At 36.9% G+C, this 20,720-nt stretch overlaps 3 protein-coding genes across 3 annotated transcripts; all 3 read right to left on the bottom strand.

The window, feature by feature from the left end:
- Positions 1-1,280: 1,280 nt before the first annotated feature.
- On the bottom strand, positions 1,281-2,532 carry LOC138873871 (putative F-box protein At5g50220). The gene is made up of 2 exons (XM_070152358.1): positions 2,428-2,532; positions 1,281-2,333 (listed from the first exon to the last, which is right to left on the bottom strand). The coding sequence occupies exons 1-2, from the start codon at positions 2,530-2,532 to the stop codon at positions 1,281-1,283; spliced, it is 1,158 nt and encodes a 385-aa protein (XP_070008459.1).
- Positions 2,533-16,346: 13,814 nt separating this feature from the next.
- On the bottom strand, positions 16,347-16,985 carry LOC138873870 (uncharacterized). Its single transcript, XM_070152357.1, has one exon. It carries the CDS (start codon positions 16,983-16,985, stop codon positions 16,347-16,349), a length of 639 nt encoding a protein of 212 aa, XP_070008458.1.
- A 1,136-nt stretch (positions 16,986-18,121) lies between these two features.
- LOC104246943 (uncharacterized) lies at positions 18,122-18,706 on the bottom strand. The gene has a single exon (XM_070152356.1). The coding sequence runs from the start codon at positions 18,704-18,706 to the stop codon at positions 18,122-18,124; it is 585 nt and encodes a 194-aa protein (XP_070008457.1).
- Between the last annotated feature and the right edge of the window lie 2,014 nt (positions 18,707-20,720).

The raw sequence follows: 20,720 nt of genomic DNA, 5'->3' as shown, positions 1-20,720 counted from the left end.
TATAACTGTTTTAATAAAGTAAAACGAGAACTCATTAATATTTCCGCGTTGGCTTGCCTAACAACGGTGTTGAGTGCCATCACGACCCGTAGTGAAATTGGGTCGTGACAGCACATTTGTTGGCCAAGGAAGCTATGAAGTTGCCTATCCTCAACAACCTTATCGATTATCAAGCCCACCATTTTTTTAACGCAACAATTAGATAAGGATAAGGAAGGAACTGTATCTTTTGTTACAAGTCTCGTATGATGCATGTAATATGCTGGTAAGCTTAGGTAACCAAAGTATCCTAAATGACACTAGTATGGAATATATGCTATCTGACTAGGGGTGGACATCGGTCGGTTCGGTTCGGTTATGAATATTATCGGTTTAGCATATCGGTTATCTGTTTACAAATTTGATAAACCGATAACCGAACCGATAAGATATCGGTTATCGGGTATCGGTTCTTATCGGTTCGGTTATCAGCTAATCGGTTATCGATCATTATCGGTTCGGTTATCGGTTTACCCGATAAGATAACTCAATCTAGAGTTAAGCAAAAAGGAAAAGACAATTCACCGGAGTTAAGCAAAAAAGAGAAGAATTCACATATAGCATACTAAAGACTTATGCTAGGAGTAACTACTAAGGTCTATGAAGAATGAAGATGAAGCAACTGAAGAGCGGGGTTGAGAAAGAATAGGAGAGAATGAACTGAAGCCCTAACATTTGTATATACTTAAGGATAAAGTCGTAATTTTATTAATTCTTATTGGGTTATCGGTTAACCTATTAACAAAATTGACAAACTGAGGCTCGAACCGATAACACAATAATAAAAAAGTTCTAAACCATTATCGAACCGTTAACCCAATAAACCGTTACCGATAACCTAATAAAAAATTAACGGTTCCGGTTATCGGTTTTATCGATATATGCCCAGCCCTATATCTGACCCACCTTAGTATTAATGCAACATTATCCTTATTTTCAAAAACTCTGTTTTCAAACCAAATGCAAGACATTACATATCACATTCTCTCTGATATCTTAGTTATATGCATTTCCCTTGACCTAAACAACCTTTGTAACGATGAAAGCACCAACATTTATGCAAGAACTTTTCAGTGATCCTCAATGGTAGAAGAAACATGCATAAATATAACCAAGGAAAAGTCAGTATTTAGACTAGACAGAGTACCAATTATTACTAACATACAATTCAAAAAATAAAACACCTAGTCTTCCTTCTCCAACCTAAGTTAAACAACATACTACTAAATTAAATCATGACACTATGAGATCCTCCTCATAGTAAATAAGCTATCCTTGTGCAGTACAAAAGATTCTATGTTCTTCATATTAATGCCGATCTTCTTCATCACCCTAATCTTTGTATCATATATGTATAATGCACTCGAGTTCTTATGCTTAAAAATCAATACTTCACCATTCCTCGCTCCAGCAATAGCAACAAGTTTCCCAAGATTTGGCATTGTTCTCTCATTCTGTCTTGCTGTTTTGTTTGGACAGATATAATTCGTCAACTCTACCACAATACTATGTTTCTTGGACCAAACTTGCCCTCGAAAATCTTCCAAAATCCAGACATCCATTTCTATTTCAGAAGCACTGTGGATAAAAGAAAGATATCCACCCAACTCTGCCAAGGAATAGTTGTTCCTTTTTATCACATTACCAAGTTTAGGAAGATGCGTTATACTGCATTTTCCCTCTTTAACTTGCATTGAAACGATATATTCATTTGAATCAACGTACCAATGCAGAATCCTTCCATTTATTGACACTGGATCCTTCCAGGAAAAATTAAGTGGATTAAACGGACGATCATTTAGATCTTCCCACGGACCAGAAACTCGTTCCCACTCATTATCCGCGCTGCCTAGATTTAACACCTCGAAACCATAAGAATCAGCATAAACATGCACTACTTTATACTGTTTTGTCGAAGAGTCAAATCCAAGAGCTGCACTACAGGCTTTATGTGGGCAACCTGAAGGGCATTTAGGGATAGTGAGGGAAAACTTTGTTGCTGGATTTATTACTTGTAGCTGACCATTGTCTTTTGGTGGATTTATCAATAAAAATCCATCGCAGCCAGGGCGAACCTTACCTAATCGATTTATCCCAAGATCACAAGACTCAAATTCAAGTTCTTTTCCAATCTCTATCAGCTTTGTTTTCATATGCCGCTCTGATGCTGCCTGTATCAGTAAATGTGATTTCGATTCCATGAAATTTTGCTCAACGAAAGGACTTCCGGAGAACATCGCTTTCCATGCTTTGCAGACAGGCATGAAATTCTTGTAAATGTATCTTGGTGGAATCTTCACTAGGATGTTATAGATTATACTTTCTGGAAAATAGAAAAGACTAGTCTTTTCTACTTTGTTTGTTCCTTTGCTTTTATCTTTTCCATACTCTGTTCTCTTTTAAGCTCTGCATCTCTAGCGCGAATTCAATGTCATCAATTTCAGCAACTTGATCCCACATTCTTGTAGCGTGTTCATCAACAAAGAGCTCCATTAGGTTTCTGAAGGAAATTTATAGAAAAGTTAGAGAAAACTTTGTTTCATACTTGAACAAGTAAAAATCAATTTGGCTATCAGCTTTTGAACAAATTAAGGAGCGGAGAAAGTTCAGTTAGCTATTTGCTTCTGTAACTTCAATTTTCCACCATGAGCTATAGTAATTCATGCATAACTAATACCTACATAATTTATCCTCGAACCAAATTGTTGGGTGTGTGAACAAAGTCCTACATTGGTAGCTGAAAAGATTAAAAGACTACATATAAAGTGTAGGGATCTCTTAATGGTGTGAGGCCTTTTGGGGAAATCTCTGCTGGCTTGGCCTAAAGCGAACTATATCACACTATGTTAAGAGTATCTTTAAGCTGGTTGAGCCCAACAATTGGTATCAGAGCCCTGGTTTAGGGGGATGAATATGGAGATGACAAAGTGATAATGCGGCACACAAGAAGAAGCTAGTTGCGGGTTTCGGTTGCCGTAATATTCTAACAATGAGTGTGGCACGCTGTGAATCTCGAAAAAAGACCTGTGAATCGTGGTAGTGAGCCACGTGAAACTTAGTTCGAGGGGAAGATTGTTATATGTGTGAACAAAGACTCACAAATGACCCCCTATTACTAGAGCAACTAGCAGTATATCCACGTCATAGAAAACCTAGCAACTAAGACTAGAAAGCCAACTGACTGAACATTGATCTTCATGAAACATGCATTGAAGCTCGATTTTGTTCTTTAATATGTACGAGTAATGGTATATTCAAGATTTAGAATCACTGGTATTGTTCTTTAATATGTTGTTATTTTTATTTCTTTTTCAGACATATATATTAGCTCCGATAAATTAGAAAAAAGGTTTATGACATTGAAGCCTATAAAGAATTGTGTTGAATGATCATAACAACATAACACAAATTAACTTCAGGAATCACAAAATTCCAGCTATAACTCATATTTCAACCATGCATAATTGTCTTCGATGATTGCATAAATCAACAAAAAGTTTTTGTAAATAGTCACGCAAAACTTACGAATACATAAATTAGTAGATAATAATAATAATAATAGCTTTGAACAATTATCACATCGGACGGAATAAGTGAATAAGAACGTACATAAAATTTTGTATTAAAGCGACAGAAGAAAACCTGAGCAATTTGATTCCGTCAGGGAAAAAGAAAAGAAGAGTGGCACGGAAAATAATTTTTGGTCTGTTTATTTGTTCCATCTTCGGAATAGGTTACTTAAAAGGTGAGAGGAAACTCGCCTATTTTGATTAGGATTTCCACTCAGTGTACATTAGGACTTTTTAATTTGGATTTGTATGCACAAGGCCTATTATCAAAATTATATCCATGGTTCGAAAGCAAGGGCTAATAATGCATGAATCATGCATTGACTAAAATATGTGGTTTTGCTTATCTAAAAAATTAATATAATTTAATGCATGACTATTATTTTGGTTATTTTAGTTACTTTAATTCATGTGTTATTAATTCACCCTTCTCATTTTGCATTCTATCCCGCACATAATTACATGTAGGTTCTTGCGTAACTTATGCATATGTTATTTGCAAGAGAAAGAAAAATAATATCCTAAGTATTGTAAAATGATGAATTATATGCAAGTTGGGCGGAGCTAGAGTGGATGGAGCGGGTTCGGCCGAACCCAATAGCATTGGTTCAAACTCTCTATTTAACTTAAAGAATTATTGAATATTTATATAATTACTAATTTATAACTCAATAACTTAAAAAGACTAGAATCCGGAACTCATAAAGCAGTGACTTTGATGATATCATCTTAGTGGATAACCATGAACCAATTGCATAAATGTTAAGAAGGATGTCTTATTACTAATATATAGAAATGGGAGTTGGAAGTATACGAACACAGTCACAAATTGTTGTACAAAATTTACTATAGATTGTACTTTATACTTTGGCCTATTTCATTGATGAATAGACACGTGGATCCCATTTCTCTTTAGTAAACCACGCGTACATTAACAATACTATTTGGGTCTTACAATTAGTCTCTGTAATTCTCTTCCTCCGATACTCTTCCTTGCTCTCTGGGATTTTCCTTTGCTATTCCTTCCCTGCTTGGAAGTGCCACATCTCTGTTTGGCGAGTTTTCAACTTATTTCTGTGCTTCTCCTCTTCTTCTTCTTCTTCGTCCTCTTCTTCTTCAGTCTTTTAGTATTGGATCTATATGTGTTGCTTAGTTACTTCTCTTTATTACCAGAGTTCCCTACTCAACTATGCAAGATTCTTCTTACTTCTTTCCTTTCACTTTTCCAAGCAGAGGCGTATCCAGAATTTCAAGAGAATGAGTGCACCGTTAAATTTTTATAGACATTGGTATGATATAGGAACAAAAAGTATAATTTTACAATGACAATAAGTTCATGAGCAAACTATAATTAATATTATAGTCACACAAAAAAAACATCATTCACTTTACAATTGTCCTCGACGAGTTTTCATACTTTGAAAACGGTTAATAATAGTTGTATTGGGAAAAAATTGAATTTACATTGAAGGTGACGTGGCATGACACGAGGACTAGTCAAATGGTCAAAACATGATGATCAGTTAAGAGGCACGAGTGACAACAGATACAGGGAAAGAAAAGCTAAATAGGCACGAGAGGCAATTCGAATAATACAAACTTCGTACCTATTTAGGTCATTTAAAGCCAAGAGATCAGAAGGCATTGAAGACGTGGATATGATGACGAAAAGGAGTCCAAATTCAATATTAAATACTCAATACGTTAGAGAATTGGTATTAAATGAGAATTATTGTGTAACGTCTTATTTAATGTCATTTATTGCTCATAATTGTCTCATTAAGACTAAGGTTTTACTCTTTTACTTAGAATCAACTATAAAAGGAGGAGGTCTCGTCATTTGTAAGGATAGAGGATATCATCAACATTACATTGGAATACAAACTTATTTACTGCTTATTTGTCATTCTCAAAAAGTCTATTATTTCTTTTTCGTCTTCTGATTATCAGTAGCCCGAATTCCTATTTGTCTTTAGCTTTGACCAAAGAATCATATTTTTGGTTAAACAATAGCATTCCGTTACCGGGAAACTGATAATCTTTTCTTTGAAGCTACGTTTTATTCGTCTTTATCAACATGTCAAACAACAACAACAACAATAACAGTGATAACACATTGGGAAACCATGAAAATCAAATCCATCAAAATCAAGGAGACCTACCGAACATTGACGTGGTTCCCTCCCCTCCAGATTCACCACGTCAATCTCATGAAGGCACTCCTGCTCCTGAATCCTGTGCTGATCAACAAGAACAATCTGAACATTTTGAAGGAGGTGCAAATGAAGCTTTACAAAAGCTAATTGATGCACAGGCCGGCAAAGCTCTTCAGGCTCTAGTTAGTCGATTGCCTGCTGCACCACCCACACCAACTCCTAATAATAATACATTGGAGAATCCTCGTTCTGGTCTTGTTAATTTTGGAAATGGAGGAACCACCAGTGAACCACAGGAAGGGGGACCAGGTAATTCAAATAATTCCTATTTGCAAAATTTAGTACTAACCTTGCAGAAACAGATTAAGGAACAAAATGAGCGTATTGAGCAAATCCCTGGAGTTCCGCCTGTAATAAAAGGAGTAGACATGGACAAATACTCACAACAACCTTGGAAGCCAAGTGTTGCTCCCCTTCCAATTCCGAAAAAGTTCAAAATGCCTGACATCCCGAAATATGATGGTACTACAGACCCACGTGACCACGTGACTGCATTTACAACAGGCGTGAAAGGCAACGACTTGACCAAACAAGAAATTGAATCAGTACTGGTCAAGAAATTTGGAGAAACACTCACCAAGGGTGCATTAACCTGGTATTCTCTTTTATCTGAAAATTCTATAAATTCTTTTGCTGAGCTTGCAGATTCTTTTATTAAAGCACACTCGGGAGCTCAAAAGGTTGAGAAAAGAATGGAAGATATTTTCAAAATCAAACAAGGGGATTCAGAGTTGCTCAGAGACTTTGTTGATAGATTCCAGCGTGAAAGAATGACTCTACCTCGTGTACCTGACAACTGGGCTGCAATAGCTTTTGCAAGTAATTTAAATGACAAAAGTTCTGAAGCCACGAGAAGACTCAAAGATAGACTTCGAGAATTCCATACAACCACGTGGAATGATGTTTACAACAGGTACAGTACGAAGCTGCGAATTGAAGAAGATACCATACCTAAGTTTCATCAGGAAGAAAGGGGCGGTTCCAGAAGATCAGAAACCGAAAAAAGATCAGGTAAAAACAGGTAAGATCCATATATGGGACCTACAGGAAAAGACTCACAGTCAAAACAAGATAGCCAGCAATATGATCAAAAATCAAGGAATAGGGAATCTGGTTCTTCATCAAGATTCAGAAATGATCGGAACAGACAAGAGTCACGAGATGATGACAGAAGTTTAAAGGCAAGGTTCGGCGGATATAACTTTAATGTCACTACCTCCGAGCTCGTGGCTGTTTTGAGAAACATGGGAAATAAGGTACGATGGCCAAAAGAGATGCGGTCAAATCCAAATAGACGCAATCCAGATCATTGGTGCGAATTCCACAATGATCACGGGCACAAAACTTCAGAATGTAGATTCTTGCAGAGTGAAGTGGATCATCTATTGAAGCAAGGGTACCTCACTGAGTTATTTAGTGAAAAAGGTAAACAAGCCTATATGAAAAATAGGCAAGAGCCACCAAAGCCTCCTTCACCCAAGAGAACAGTGAATGTGATAAGTGGGGGAGAAGATATTCACGGCATAACCTACACAACTTCCAACAAGGTTTCTAAAGTAACAATTACACGCGGGAAACGGGTACGACAGGTTTTAGAAAATCAAAATATTTCATTCGATTATGCAGATACCGAAGGAGTGATAACCCCACATAATGACGCACTGGTAATATCTTTACTTGTACATGATACTAATGTAAAACGAGTTTTGATTGATCCAGGGAGTTCCGTAAATATTATACTACTAAGGGTATTACGTGAAATGCAAGCTGAAGACAAAATGATACCCAAGGCGCATACCTTGTCAGGCTTCGACAATTCAAGTGTGGTAACAAAAGGAGAGGTAATTCTAACAACTTTTGTTGCAGGTGTTGTTAAAGAAACTAAATTTCAGGTAGTTGATATGGAAATGGCCTACAATATGATCATGGGGAGGCCTTGGATCCATGATATGGATGTTGTTCCATCAACTCGACAAGAAGTTATTAAATTTACATCACCGTGGGGGATTTGTCAAATTCGAGGGGATCAGCAAACAGCCAGGAGTACCAACGCTGTAACAGATACGAGCACCGTAAACAAAGAAAAATAGCGATTACAGGAAACAGTTGAAGGTGTCAGCAATCAAACCTCAACTGAGCGAGAGAAAACAGATTTAGACTCGAGACCTGATACAATTCAAAAACCTGAGGAGAATGAAAATATTAAAACAACCATCGAAGAACTCGAGGCTGTGATATCATTTGAGCAGTGGCCTGAACGGAAAGTTTATGTTGGAGCTAATTTAAACTCAAACATGCGAGGTATGTTAATTGAATTTCTAAAATCTAACGTGGACTGTTTTGCTTGGTCCCATGCTGACATGACAGGGATACCACCGGATGTGATGACTCACAAATTAAACGAAGACCCATCCTTTACACCAATAAATCAAAAGAAAAGAAAGCAAGGAGCTTTCAAAAATCAGGTGATTCAAGATGAGGTCCAAAAGCTATTAAAAATTGGGTCAATACGCGAGGTAAAGTATCCTAATTGGTTAGCAAACACAGTTGTTGTAAGAAAAACGGTAAGTGGCAGGTTTGCGTGGATTATACAGATCTTAACAAAGCCTGCCCAAAAGATTCTTTCCCTTTACCGCATATAGATCAGTTAATTGATGCAACTGCAGGACATGAACTTTTAAGTTTTTTAGATGCATATTCGGGGTACAACCAAATTAAAATGGACCCCAGTGACGAAGAAAAAACTTCTTTCATCACAGACAGGGGGACTTACTGTTATAAAGTAATGCTTTTTGGTCTCAAAAATGCCGGAGCAACCTATCAAAGGTTGGTCACCAAAATGTTCCAAGAACATTTAGGAAAAACCATGGAGGTATATATAGACGATATGCTCGTCAAAACCCAGCATTCTCATGATCATATTTCTCATTTATCTGTTACATTTGAAATTTTACGAAAATTTAATATGAAACTCAATCCAGAAAAATGTGCATTTGGGGTTGCCTCAGGCAACTTTTGGGCTTTCTCGTTTCTAATCGTGGTATTGAGGTGAATCCTTCTCAGATCAAAGCAATAGAGGAGATCCCTGATATCCTTACAAGTAAAAAAGAAGTCCAAAGGCTAACGGGAAGAATTGCAGCCTTGGGAAGATTTATTCCCAAATCTTCAGAAAAATGCTTTAAATTTTTCTCCGCACTCAAAAAGCAAGATCATTTTAAATGGAACGAAGATTGCCAACAAGCCCTTAGAAATTTAAAAGCTTACTTGTCAAATCCACCATTATTGGCAAAACCAAAAGAATGAGAAAAGTTACTCATCTATTTGGCCATGTCAGAAGTTGCGGTAAGTGTTGTTTTAGTCCGTGAGGACCAAGGTAAACAATCTCCTATCTATTATGTAAGCAAGTCTTTATTAGATGCTGAAACACGATATCCACAACTAGAAAAATTAGCATTAGCTTTGATCATGGCATCTAGAAAATTAAGACCTTATTTTCAATGTCATCCCATTATTGTAGTTACTGCTTTTCCATTACGAAACATTTTGCATAAACATGAATTGTCAGGGAGGTTAGCAAAATGGGCTATAGAATTAAGTGAATACGAAATCATTTATCAACCTAGGACTGCTATAAAATCTCAAGTATTAGCCGATTTCGTAGCTGATTTTAGCCAGGGGATGCATTTAGAAGCAGAAAAAGAATTACAAGTTTTTAATGGTGCAAACCCGGGGACTTGGATTTTATTCACTGATGGTTCATCTAATGTAAAAGGAGCAGGTCTGGGTATAGTTCTCATACCACCTACGGGTGAAACTATTAGGCAAGCTATAAAATGTCATTCTATAACTAACAATGAAGCAGAGTACGAGGCTGTAATTGTAGGTTTAGAATTGGCAAGAGAACTCGGCATAACACAAATTATAATCAAGAGTGATTCTCAACTCGTGGTCAATCAAATGCTGAGGACTTATACAGCCAGGGAAACTCAAATGCAAGAATATCTCGAAAAGGTACGGGAACTAATAAAGCAATTCCAAACTTGGAAGGTATGCAGATCCCAAGAGATGAGAATGTGGAGGCAGATGTTTTAGCTAATCTCGCATCTGCAGCTGACGTAGCAAATGACGCAAATGCTTCAGTCATACATTTATTTCATTACGTTCTCGAACCTGATAAGAGTGAGATAAATTTTAATCATTTAACATGGGATTGGAGAAACGAAATTATTGCTTTTTTATAGCACAGAACCGTGCCTAATGACAAAGGGAAGGCTCACGCGCTTCGCGAAAAAGCTGCTCGATATTGTTTATATCAAGGAAATCTTTATCGAAAGATGTTCGGTGGACCACTAGCAAGGTGTCTCGGACCCTCTCAAACAGAATATGTGATGAGGGAAGTGCACAAAGGACATTGTGGAAATCACGCAGGGGGAAGGTCACTGGTAAGAACATTGATTCAAGCAGGATATTATTGGCCTAAGATGGAAGAAGAGGCAAACAGTTTCGTGTCCAAATGTGATAAATGTCAAAGATACGGCAATAATATGCACAGACCAGTTGAGTTACTACACCCTATTATAGCCTCGTGGCCCTTTATGAAATAAGGAATGGATATCGTAGGTCCACTACCACAAGCAAAGGGTCAGGTAAAGTTTCTACTTGTACTCACAGATTATTTCACTAAATGGGTAGAAGTATGAGCATTTAAACAGGTACGAGAGAAGGAAGTTAAAGACTTCATATGGCGAAATATAATATGCCGCTTTGGAGCACCAAAGGAGATTGTGTGTGACAATGGACCAAAATTCATAGGAGCTCAAATCACAGAATTTCTCCAAAGTTGGCAGATTAAAAGGATAACATCTACGTCATACCATCCAGTGGGTAATGGACAAGCGGAATCCACAAACAAAGTCATTATCAACAACTTGAAGAAGAGGTTACATGATTCAAAAGGTAATTGGCCTGAGATATTACCTGGAGTACTATGGGCTTATCGTACAACGACAAAAACAAGCACTGGAGAAACACCATTTTCAATGTTTTATGGTGCGGAAGCCTTAATTCCAGTTGAAATAGGTGAACCGAGCACACGGTACGTTCAGGCAACGGAGGAATCTAATGATGAAGAGATGCGGGTCAACCTTGATTTGCTTGAAGGAAGAAGAGAAGCTGCATTGATAAGAATGGCAGCACAAAAGCAAGTAATTGAACGATATTACAATAGGAAAGCACGCCTCAGATTTTTCAAAATTGGGGACTTCGTGCTTAAAAAGGTGTTCCAATCTGCAAAGGCTGCTAATTCAGGAAAGCTAAGTCCAACTTGGGAAGGACCATACAGAGTTCGTGACATTGCGGGAAAAGGAGCATACGAGTTGGAGATAATGGACGGCAAAGTTTTACCCTCACATTGGAATGCCGTCCATTTAAAGAGATATTACTTCTGAGAAAGTACCCACGGTCAGGTATCGCCATGTTAAAAATTTTCTTTTGAATTATTAAGGTTTTACTAACGATTTAAGATGCTAGGCAAAAACCCTAACTCGTGCCAAATGATGAGTCACGACCTGCAAGGCAAAATGAAGTATTCTAAAATTCTCAGCCCAGGGTTACAATTAATCTGATGGAAATACACACGAGTTAGGCAGTCTTCATCTATAATCACACCTCCGAGTCCCGTATATTTTTCTGCTTCAGGAAATGGACCAAATTGAAAGAAATAAACAAGTGCCCGAGGCTTCATACTTCACCGCTCAAACACTTGGGGGACTACATATTATACACAGATATGTGTAGAAAAACAGATACGAATATCGAACAAAAGTCGGCCACAAAGAGACAAGTGTTGAGAAAAAGTTACAAAGTCTTCAGTATTCATCATCGTGTTCAACAAACACAAGACATTCATCATAATGTTTTTCCCATGAGAACAACAGAGTCATCTCTCAAACTCATAAATGAAGTCACCTCTCAAACCCTTCCTAATATATAAAGATAGGGTCATGACTATGTACTGAAACAAGTTATGAAGAAAAACCTTGTTTATTTTATATTATGTAAAAATCTGTTACAAGAAAAACAGTTACGAGAAAGTTATAGATGTATTTTAATACATGTAATAGTCAAAAAACTTGTTAAAGTTCATGAATAAAAACTTGTCAAAGTTGTTTCATACAAAACATGTGTATTCCTATTTCTTTCATCGTATTATAACACCATTATGAAGTTGAGACGTCTTCTTCATTAAGTGTCGATAAAATAAAAGGGCCCTCTTTTATAAGCCTCATGTTGATAATCCATGAGAAGAATCATAAAGCATTTTCAAAGGATAAAAATGCTAAGTTATTCTATAAGTCCTAGATAAATATGCAAGAATAGAATATACAGAAGTACCGATAAAACTTCTTAATATAAAAGACTAAGTACAAACTTAGTCAGCAAAATATTTATTTTTTACAAATGCCCCATTATGATAACTGGGGACTTCATCAAAAGATCCCTTAAAGTTGCCAAGGGATAACACCACCAATTAAAAAAATAGTAAAGTTTGAAATACATTCAACTAGTCACTGAAGGGGTTGGAACATCAGAAGTTGCAATCTCATTTTCAGGGGCAGTCACAAGCACGGTAACAACTTCTGAGGGAGCAGCAATAGGAGCGGTTTCAAGTGGGCCTGGAGTGTTAAAATCACCAAGGGAAGCAAGAGTCACGGGAGCTTCAGCTTCCATGGACTTTGTCATAGAAGTTTCACCATCGGGAGCCGGAATTGCAACTCCAATTGCCGCAGTAGCCACTTCTTCATTTAAAAGCTCTTCTGCCCCAGGAGTTCCAAGTGCATGAGAAGGAGTATCAACTGGTTGTTGGCTTTTTTCAAAAGTGTCTAAGACTTTGGCTAATTCAGATTGCAAATCAAAGTTTTCTTGAGTAGCTTCCATCAAAGCATCACGGCGAGATTTTAGAAAAGCCCACCTCTATGTTGAAGTTCTCCTCAAGAAGTCCACACTCCCTTTCCCACATAGCAAGATCGTTCTTCAATATCTGGTGTTCAGCTAAGTGGGAGTCAAGGGAAGCTTCAAGGGAGGCATGAGAACTCTTCAAAGCACGTATCTCGTCAGAGGAGATCCTTAAGTCAGCCTGAGCTTGAGTCAAGCTTTGCACTAACTCCCCTGCATATTCTTCTTTCTTCTCCACAAGTGCCTTAAGCTCTCTGATTTCTTCACTGGCCTTTGATAATTGTTCTGAAAATGAGCACTCTAAAAGCTCCTTATCTTTTTCAAATTGGCTTGAAGAAGCCTTGGCAATTGCTAGCTCAGAAGTCAAACCACGCTTTTGCTGCTCCAGGTGATTTCTACTTTCTTGCAACTCCTCTATGGTCCCCTGAGCATTCTCAAACTGCTCCTTCCAGTTTGCTGCCTCAAGCTGGGTTTCCTTGGCTATTCTCCTAGCCTCAGAGATAGCCTTCGCAGACTCTCGATCCTTCTTCTCTAGAGTGGAGATTCTTCCCATTAACTCAGTACCAATAAGATTAGCCTACAAGGGAAAGGCATCAAATGTGAGAATATAGAGAGATATAAAAAAAACTTGTAAGTTAAAAGAGAAGTACCTTCAAGGTAGAATGAACTATGTCATTCATCAGAGTCAAGCAACTGTGGCTCTCCATCTTCTTCTTCTCAATATCTCTGATTAGAGGCTCGAGCCAAACATTAGCTCCACCAGTCTTTCTCAAAAGGCTATGATTGGCAGGAACTTCAAGAGTAACACTTCTTATAGTCATGCCTCTACTGCTAGAACCCGCCTCTATATGCTGAATAGAGGGAGGGGGAACAATGGAAGGAGGAGTAGTAGAAGAGGTAAAAACAATGGGAGATGTGAGAGTCAAAGCAGGGACAGTAGGAGCAGATATGGGAACCAAAATAGGTAAGGAAACAGGAGTCGATAAAATAGGCAAAGAAATACTCGTGGTTGTCAAAGGAATAGAAGGAATAGAAGAAATGGGAATAGAAGAAGAGAGGGGAGTTTCATCAAGAACTGGTCAAAAACTCTCCACTCTCAAAACCACTAACAAAGAGACGTCGAATTGATTCATTAGAGCCTCTTGGAGTGGTATCCTCATCAGAAAGGATTTGATCAGGCTCGGAGATAGAGGCTCGAGCAGGAGTATCTTCAACTTCATCTCCATCAATGACGCGTATCCTGGCTCTTGGTCTAGCTATCAAAGAGGTATTCTCTTCTTCCTCATTCTCAGAACTTTCTTCTACAACTTTTCTTTTGGTAGCGTGGCCCGAGTCTTTTCCAAATCAAGTGAAGCAGTTGAAGACGCTCGAATGGCAACGGCTACCTCAGCTGTCATACCCCTGATACCAAATCCTGATAAAAAGAGGCATAAAGAATTAAAATAAGAAAGAATTCAATATACTGCAAAGCATAAGGAAATACATATCATGGGTCTTCACTTTCCATCCATTCAAAAGAGAAATTGATTTCCAAGTTCTCGCCTCCACAGGCGCAATATTAAAAATTGAATCTACCCAACCACGAAAGTTAGGAATGTGTTCCACATCTCCCATGGTTGCTACAAAAAGCCAAAAAGAGACGAGAAATCAAAATTCTTAAAAAATAGATACGGTAAGAAAAAGAAAAACTTACGTGCAAAATTCCACTTCTCAGGGAAGGGAATGTTTGTTTCACCCAACAAATCCACCGTATGTGCAGCAACGTAATGACAATACCACCCTCGATCCTTGTCATCTTCGGGGTTTACCAAAACCTTCCTGCTTCTTGCAGTCAAGGTAAAAACTCCATGGCGGAATAATTTGGTGTGGTATAGGTGAATAAGATGGGAAAAGGTAAAATTAACATTGGCTTTGATAGACAAATACCTTAAGCAAGCCACAGCTCTCCAAACAAGAGGACCTACTTGTGCTAAACATATTTTGAAAAAGCGGCAAAATTCAAGTATAACTGGGTCAATGGCAGGATTAAATCCCAAAGTAAAGGTATAAGTATAAACGAAAGAGAATCCAATTCTGAAAGAAGAAATTCTCTGGTTTGGGGCAGGAATCATCATACGAAGATTATCTCTCCAATTACAATCTTTCCTAACAGTGGGAATCACAAGTTCAGTTATTAAAGAAGGATAGGTGTCAGCTTTTTCTAAATTTTTAACTTGTTCTTGGAGAGATCTTCTATCATTCCCAAAAGATAAATCATTGGGTACGATTTCTTCAACTAAAGGTTCCTGAGTAGGTTCAGAAAGTTCTTTACCTTTAGAAGAGGGGTCTTTGGGATAGAACTCCTAATACCAGAAGAAGAAGAAGAAGAAGAAGAAGAAGAAGAAGAAGAAGAAGAAGAAGAAGAAGAAGAAGAAGAAGAAGAAGAAGAAGAAGAAGAAGAAGAAGAAGAAGAAGCAGAACCAGATGAACCACCACGAGTGGATCCTAGGCTCAAGCTCCGAAGCCTACCTCCTCTGCCTGTCCTATGTCTTACGGGGGCATTGGGGAAGTGATCTAGAATTGGAACTTTTCTAGGGTTAGGGTTTGGAGATAACATTGTTGAAGAAGGATGAACTAAAGGGAGAAAAAGCAAAAGTGAATAATAAATTGCTTGTTGAAGATCTATGAAGAAGAAGACAAAAGAAAGAGGGTTAAATATGTTTATAATGACAACCGTCAAACTTAGAAGTGTAATGATGGAAAGCCTATAATAAAGGCAACTATCACTTAGTGAATAGTGGGAATGAAGAAGCCTTGAAAAAAGGCGTAGAATTGCAGAACCAATCAGAAAGTGACACGTGTGTAGAGCATTAAATAAAAGGTGACACGTATGCAAAGCATTAATTAGAAGGGACAATTGAAGCGTCAGTACTGTCATAGTATTAATTACGGCAAAAATTCCCTTTTTATGAAGATTCACTTCCCAGATATTTAATTGATAAATAAATGGAAAGTGGGGGGCTATCTGTATTGGGAAAAAACTGAATTTACATTGAAGGTGACGTGGCATGACACGAGGACTGGTCAAATGGTCAAAACATGATGATCAGTTAAGAGGCACGAGTGACAACAGATACGGGGAAAGGAAAGCTAAACAGGCACGAGAGGCAATTCGAATAATACAAGCTTCGTACCTATTTAGGTCATTTAAAGCCAAGAGATCAGAAGGCATTGAAGACATGGATATGATGACGAAAAGGAGTCCAAATTCAATATTAAATACCCAATACGTTAGAGAATTGGTATTAAATAGGAATGATTGTGTAACGTCTTATTTAATGTCATTTATTGCTCATAATTGTCTCATTAAGACTAAGGTATTACTCCTTTACTTAGAATCAACTATAAAAGGAGGAGGTCTCGTCATTTGTAAGGACAGAGGATATCATCAACATTACATTGGAATACAAACCTATTTACTGCTTATTTGTCATTCTCAAAAAGTTTATTATTTCTTTTTTGTCTCCTGATTATCAGTAGCCCGAATTCCTATTTGTCTTTAGTTTTGACCAAAGAATCATATTTTTGGTTAAACAATAGCATCATTACTTACAGTCTTAAATATTCCACGCTCTATATAGCAAACTAAATAATTGTTTAAAAAATCTTCATCCATTCTATTGCGTAGATCATTTTTGATGTACTTCATCGATGAGAATGCTCTTTCCACACTTGCGGTAGCAACAGGTATAATCAAAGTCAACTTCACAAGTAAATATACATGTGTCCAAGTCTGATCAACTTTTGTCTCAACCATAACTCTAGCAAGATCTTTAATTCCTTTCAAGTTAAGAAACTTGCTATCACACTTTTGAGCATAGACAATGAAGCTATCGAGTTGAAAAGCAAGTTCCTGAAGCTTATTTTCATCAAATTCACTTGGATAATACTTGGCCAGTTTCATTATCTTGTTCTTATCAAAATTTGCAAATGAATCAACCGGACTCAAATTAGCCATACCAAGGAGTAAGTCACTAGTCACTACATCAAAACGGCTATTAAGCTCTTGAAGCTCCAAATCAATAACGGCATAAAATACTTCCACACGAAAGTGATGTAAATAGGAAACTTCGGATCTCTTACGTTTCGACTTTCCAATAACATAGTCTTCATCCATGTTGGGAATTGCAATGTCATGTTTACTACAAAATGAGCAAACCTCCTCCATCAAAGAGTCTCATTTCTCTTCTCTCATCTTTTGTAGTCTTTTCTTTGCATGGTCAAGCATTTCCATAGCACTAATGATATCTTGATCTTTATTTTGTAGAACTTTGTTCAATTCATTAGTCAATAGCAACACCTTAAACATCAAGTTCAACATAAATACAAATGCAAATTCTTGAATCATGCTCAAAAGATTTTGTGCGGCAAATCTATCAAGATGATATAGACACTCATGTTTCATATCTTTAAGCACATTAACAATTGAAGAAAATAAAACTATGAAATTGTCTAAGGTCTTATAATGAGACCCCCAACGAGTATCACCCGGTCGTTGGAGGCCTCATTCTTGATTCAAACCTTGCCCGGTAAGAACTTCTCAAACTTTAATCAACTCTTCCAATTTATCCAATTGATGTTGCCAAAGTGAATCTCTGCGCTTAAAATAAGCTCCAATAGTAATCAAAACATTAGTGACAATATAAAAAAAAATATCCACATTCGAATGCTTTTTAGAAAGAGCTACAAGTGCTAGTTGCAATTGATGAGCAAAACAATGAATAGAATATGCAGACGGAGTATCTTTCAAAATTAAAGATTTGAGGCCCTTTTTCCCCCCTTGCATATTACTAGCACCATCATAACCCTATCCACGTATCTTGGATGGAATTAATGAATGTTTCAAAAGCAAAGAATAAATCTCTTTTTGTAATGGTTGGGAAGATATGTCACTCACATGGACAATACCCAAGAATCGCTCTATAATCATTCCACTTTTGTTGACATATCTCAAAATTAGAGCCATTTTCTCCTTATGTGAGATGTCTTTTGATTCATCAACTACTATTTCAAAAAAATCACCACCCAAGTCTTCGATAATAGCTTTAGTTGTTTCTTTAGCACAAGCTTCCACAATCTCTTTTTGAATTGTCGGACAAATCATCATATCATTTTGTGGAGCATGGCGTAATATTACTTTTTTCACATCTGGATGCATATCGCCATGCCATTCCAAAAGTTCAAGAAAAGGGCCTTTATATTCAGAATCTTCACTTTCATCATGTCCATGAAATGGAAATCCCGATCTTAAGAGAAACCTTGCCACATCTATTGAGACTTTTAAGCGCATACGATAATCACTTTTTACTTTTTCGCTTTGCTTGTCAAAAGAAGAAAGAATCGATTGACGTTGATTTTCAAATCGTGCATCCTATTAAAACACTTGTGATGGATATTGTTCACATCACCAACATGTGCCTTAAGTATTTCCACGGCTTTGTTCCAACCTCTAAAACCGTCTTTTGTAAATGCATCTCCCCCATTACCACGACTTTCGAGTTCATTCTTGAATAAATAGCAACACAAACAAAATGCAACATCCGCTTTAATGCTATACTCCAACCATTGAGAATATGGTCCTTTAAACCAAGTGGGACAAAATTGACGCATTTTGTTCCCAAACTTAGTTTTAGGAAAGACATGGCCTATCGGTTTACAAAGCCCCATTTGAATATAATATCTCATCACTTCATCTCGAATATTAGGACCATAACTCGAAATAGGTAATCTTTCTTTGGGATCCACTTCAAGAGATTCCAAATTAAGCTCTAAATGTGGGGAAGGATGTGTTTCTCTTTGAATTTCCGGATTTATTTGTGAACTCGCAGATGGCCAACTAAAACTAGAACTTGGTTGGCCAACATTTAGCTTGATGAGAAATTTATCCATTTCAATGTCAGGATTACCTTTCCTACAAAATCAAATTTTCACAATTCTACTCAAACTGAATCCAAAAAAATTATAAAAATACAAATCAATCACAATCACAAAAATCACAAGTTCACAATTAGAAGAATTACAAGTAGTGGGAAACTATTTGGGAATAAGAAAGTTAATGTCATTTTTTAAGAAGTGCAGCAACAAACCATCAATAGTTTCAGTACTTTTAAAACAAAAAATTCAAGCAAATATGGATAGGGTAATATTGACAAGAATGACATTATTCTGAGAAGATAAAGAAGTGAAGAGGCAAAGAGAAATACCAATTTTGAAGATCTGGAGACAAGATTTAAAGCTTGTCGATGCCGATTATAACACTTCTTCCCGTTCTTGACTGTCAAAATAAATTTTAAACATTCAAATAATCAATAATATTTCAACCCAACTTCAGTACTTCACAAATCAAAGAAAAAAGATAAAGAAACAAAAGAAGCAGTAAGATTGATAAAGAAATTGGAAAAATATGTGACCTTAGTTTGCAAAAAAATGGTATTTTGCTGTTGTAAAAGACTTGGGGCTAGAGAGTGTTTTCTGGAGAGGCGCTTTTGATTTAGGGATTTTGAAAAGTAACTAAAGAAGGAGTTGTGTACTACTATTAGGTAATAAAAAGAGGAAAAGAAAGAAAGAATCGTCTCTGCTAAAGGAGCATAAAACTTTACATGGTGGGCCAACCCAATTTATTAATTATTAAAAAGTGAAATAATGGATAATTTTAAAAGAGAAAATGTGGGGAATCGAACTACTGACCTGGTAAATGGAAGGTGCACTCCTCTACCATTACACTACAATGCTCACTTGAGGGTGGGTTCACCCATACAAATTTAAATATTTTATGTTGAAATTTACTGTTACTATACACAATTTAGGGAGAGCAGGATGGGTTCACGTGACCCACCCCCTCCCAAGTAAATCTGCCCCTGAGTAGCTAGTCGGGGCCATTGCCCCAAATTCCCAAAGCTTCTCATATTGATTTTGCAACTATACTTGGAAGCAGGGGCGGATTTACTTGGGAGGGGGTGGGTCACGTGAACTCATCCTCCTCTCCCTAAACTGTGTATAGCAACAGTAAATTTCAACATAAAATACTTAAATTTGTATGGGTGAACCCACCCTCAAGTGAGCATTGTAGTGTATTGGTAGAGGAGTGCACCTTTCATTTACCAGGCCAGTAGTTCGATTCCCCACATTTCCTCTTTTAAAATTATCTATTATTTTACTTTTTAATAATTAATAAATTGGGTTGGCCCACCATGTAAAGTTTTATGCTCCTTTAGCAGAGACGATTCTTTCTTTCTTTTCCTCTTTTTATTACCTAATAGTAGTACACAACTCCTTCTTTAGTCACTTTTCAAAATCCCTAAATCAAAAGCACCTCTCCAGAAAACACTCTCTAGCCCCAAGTCTTTTACAACAGCAAAATACCAATTTTTTTGCAAACTAAGGTCACATATTTTTTCAATTTCTTTATCAATCTTACTGCTTCTTTTGTTTCTTTATCTTTTTTCTTTGATTTGTGAAGTACTGAAGTTGGGTTGAAATATTATTGATTATTTGAATGTTTAAAATTTATTTTGACAGTCAAGAACGGGAAGAAGTGTTATAATCGGCATCGACAAGCTTTAAATCTCGTCTTCAGATCTTCAAAATTGGTATTTCTCTTTGCCTCTTCACTTCTTTATCTTCTCAGAGTAATGTCATTCTTGTCAATATTACCCTATCCATATTTGCTTGAATTTTTTATTTTAAAAGTACTGAAACTATTGATGGTTTGTTGCTGCACTTCTTAAAAAATGACATTAACTTTCTTATTCCCAAATAGTTGCCCACTACTTGTAATTCTTCTAATTGTGAACTTGTGATTTTTGTGATTATGATTGATTTGCACTTTTATAATTTTTTTGAATTCAGTTTGAGTAGAATTGTGAAAATTTGATTTTGTAGGAAAGGTAATCCTGACATTGAA

This window comes from Nicotiana sylvestris, chromosome 7 (genome assembly GCF_000393655.2).
Source record: "Nicotiana sylvestris chromosome 7, ASM39365v2, whole genome shotgun sequence".
In the NCBI taxonomy this organism is placed as follows: domain Eukaryota; kingdom Viridiplantae; phylum Streptophyta; class Magnoliopsida; order Solanales; family Solanaceae; genus Nicotiana; species Nicotiana sylvestris.
The sequence above is the reverse complement of the archived record's forward strand: the minus strand, read 5'-3'. Positions and strand labels throughout refer to the sequence as shown.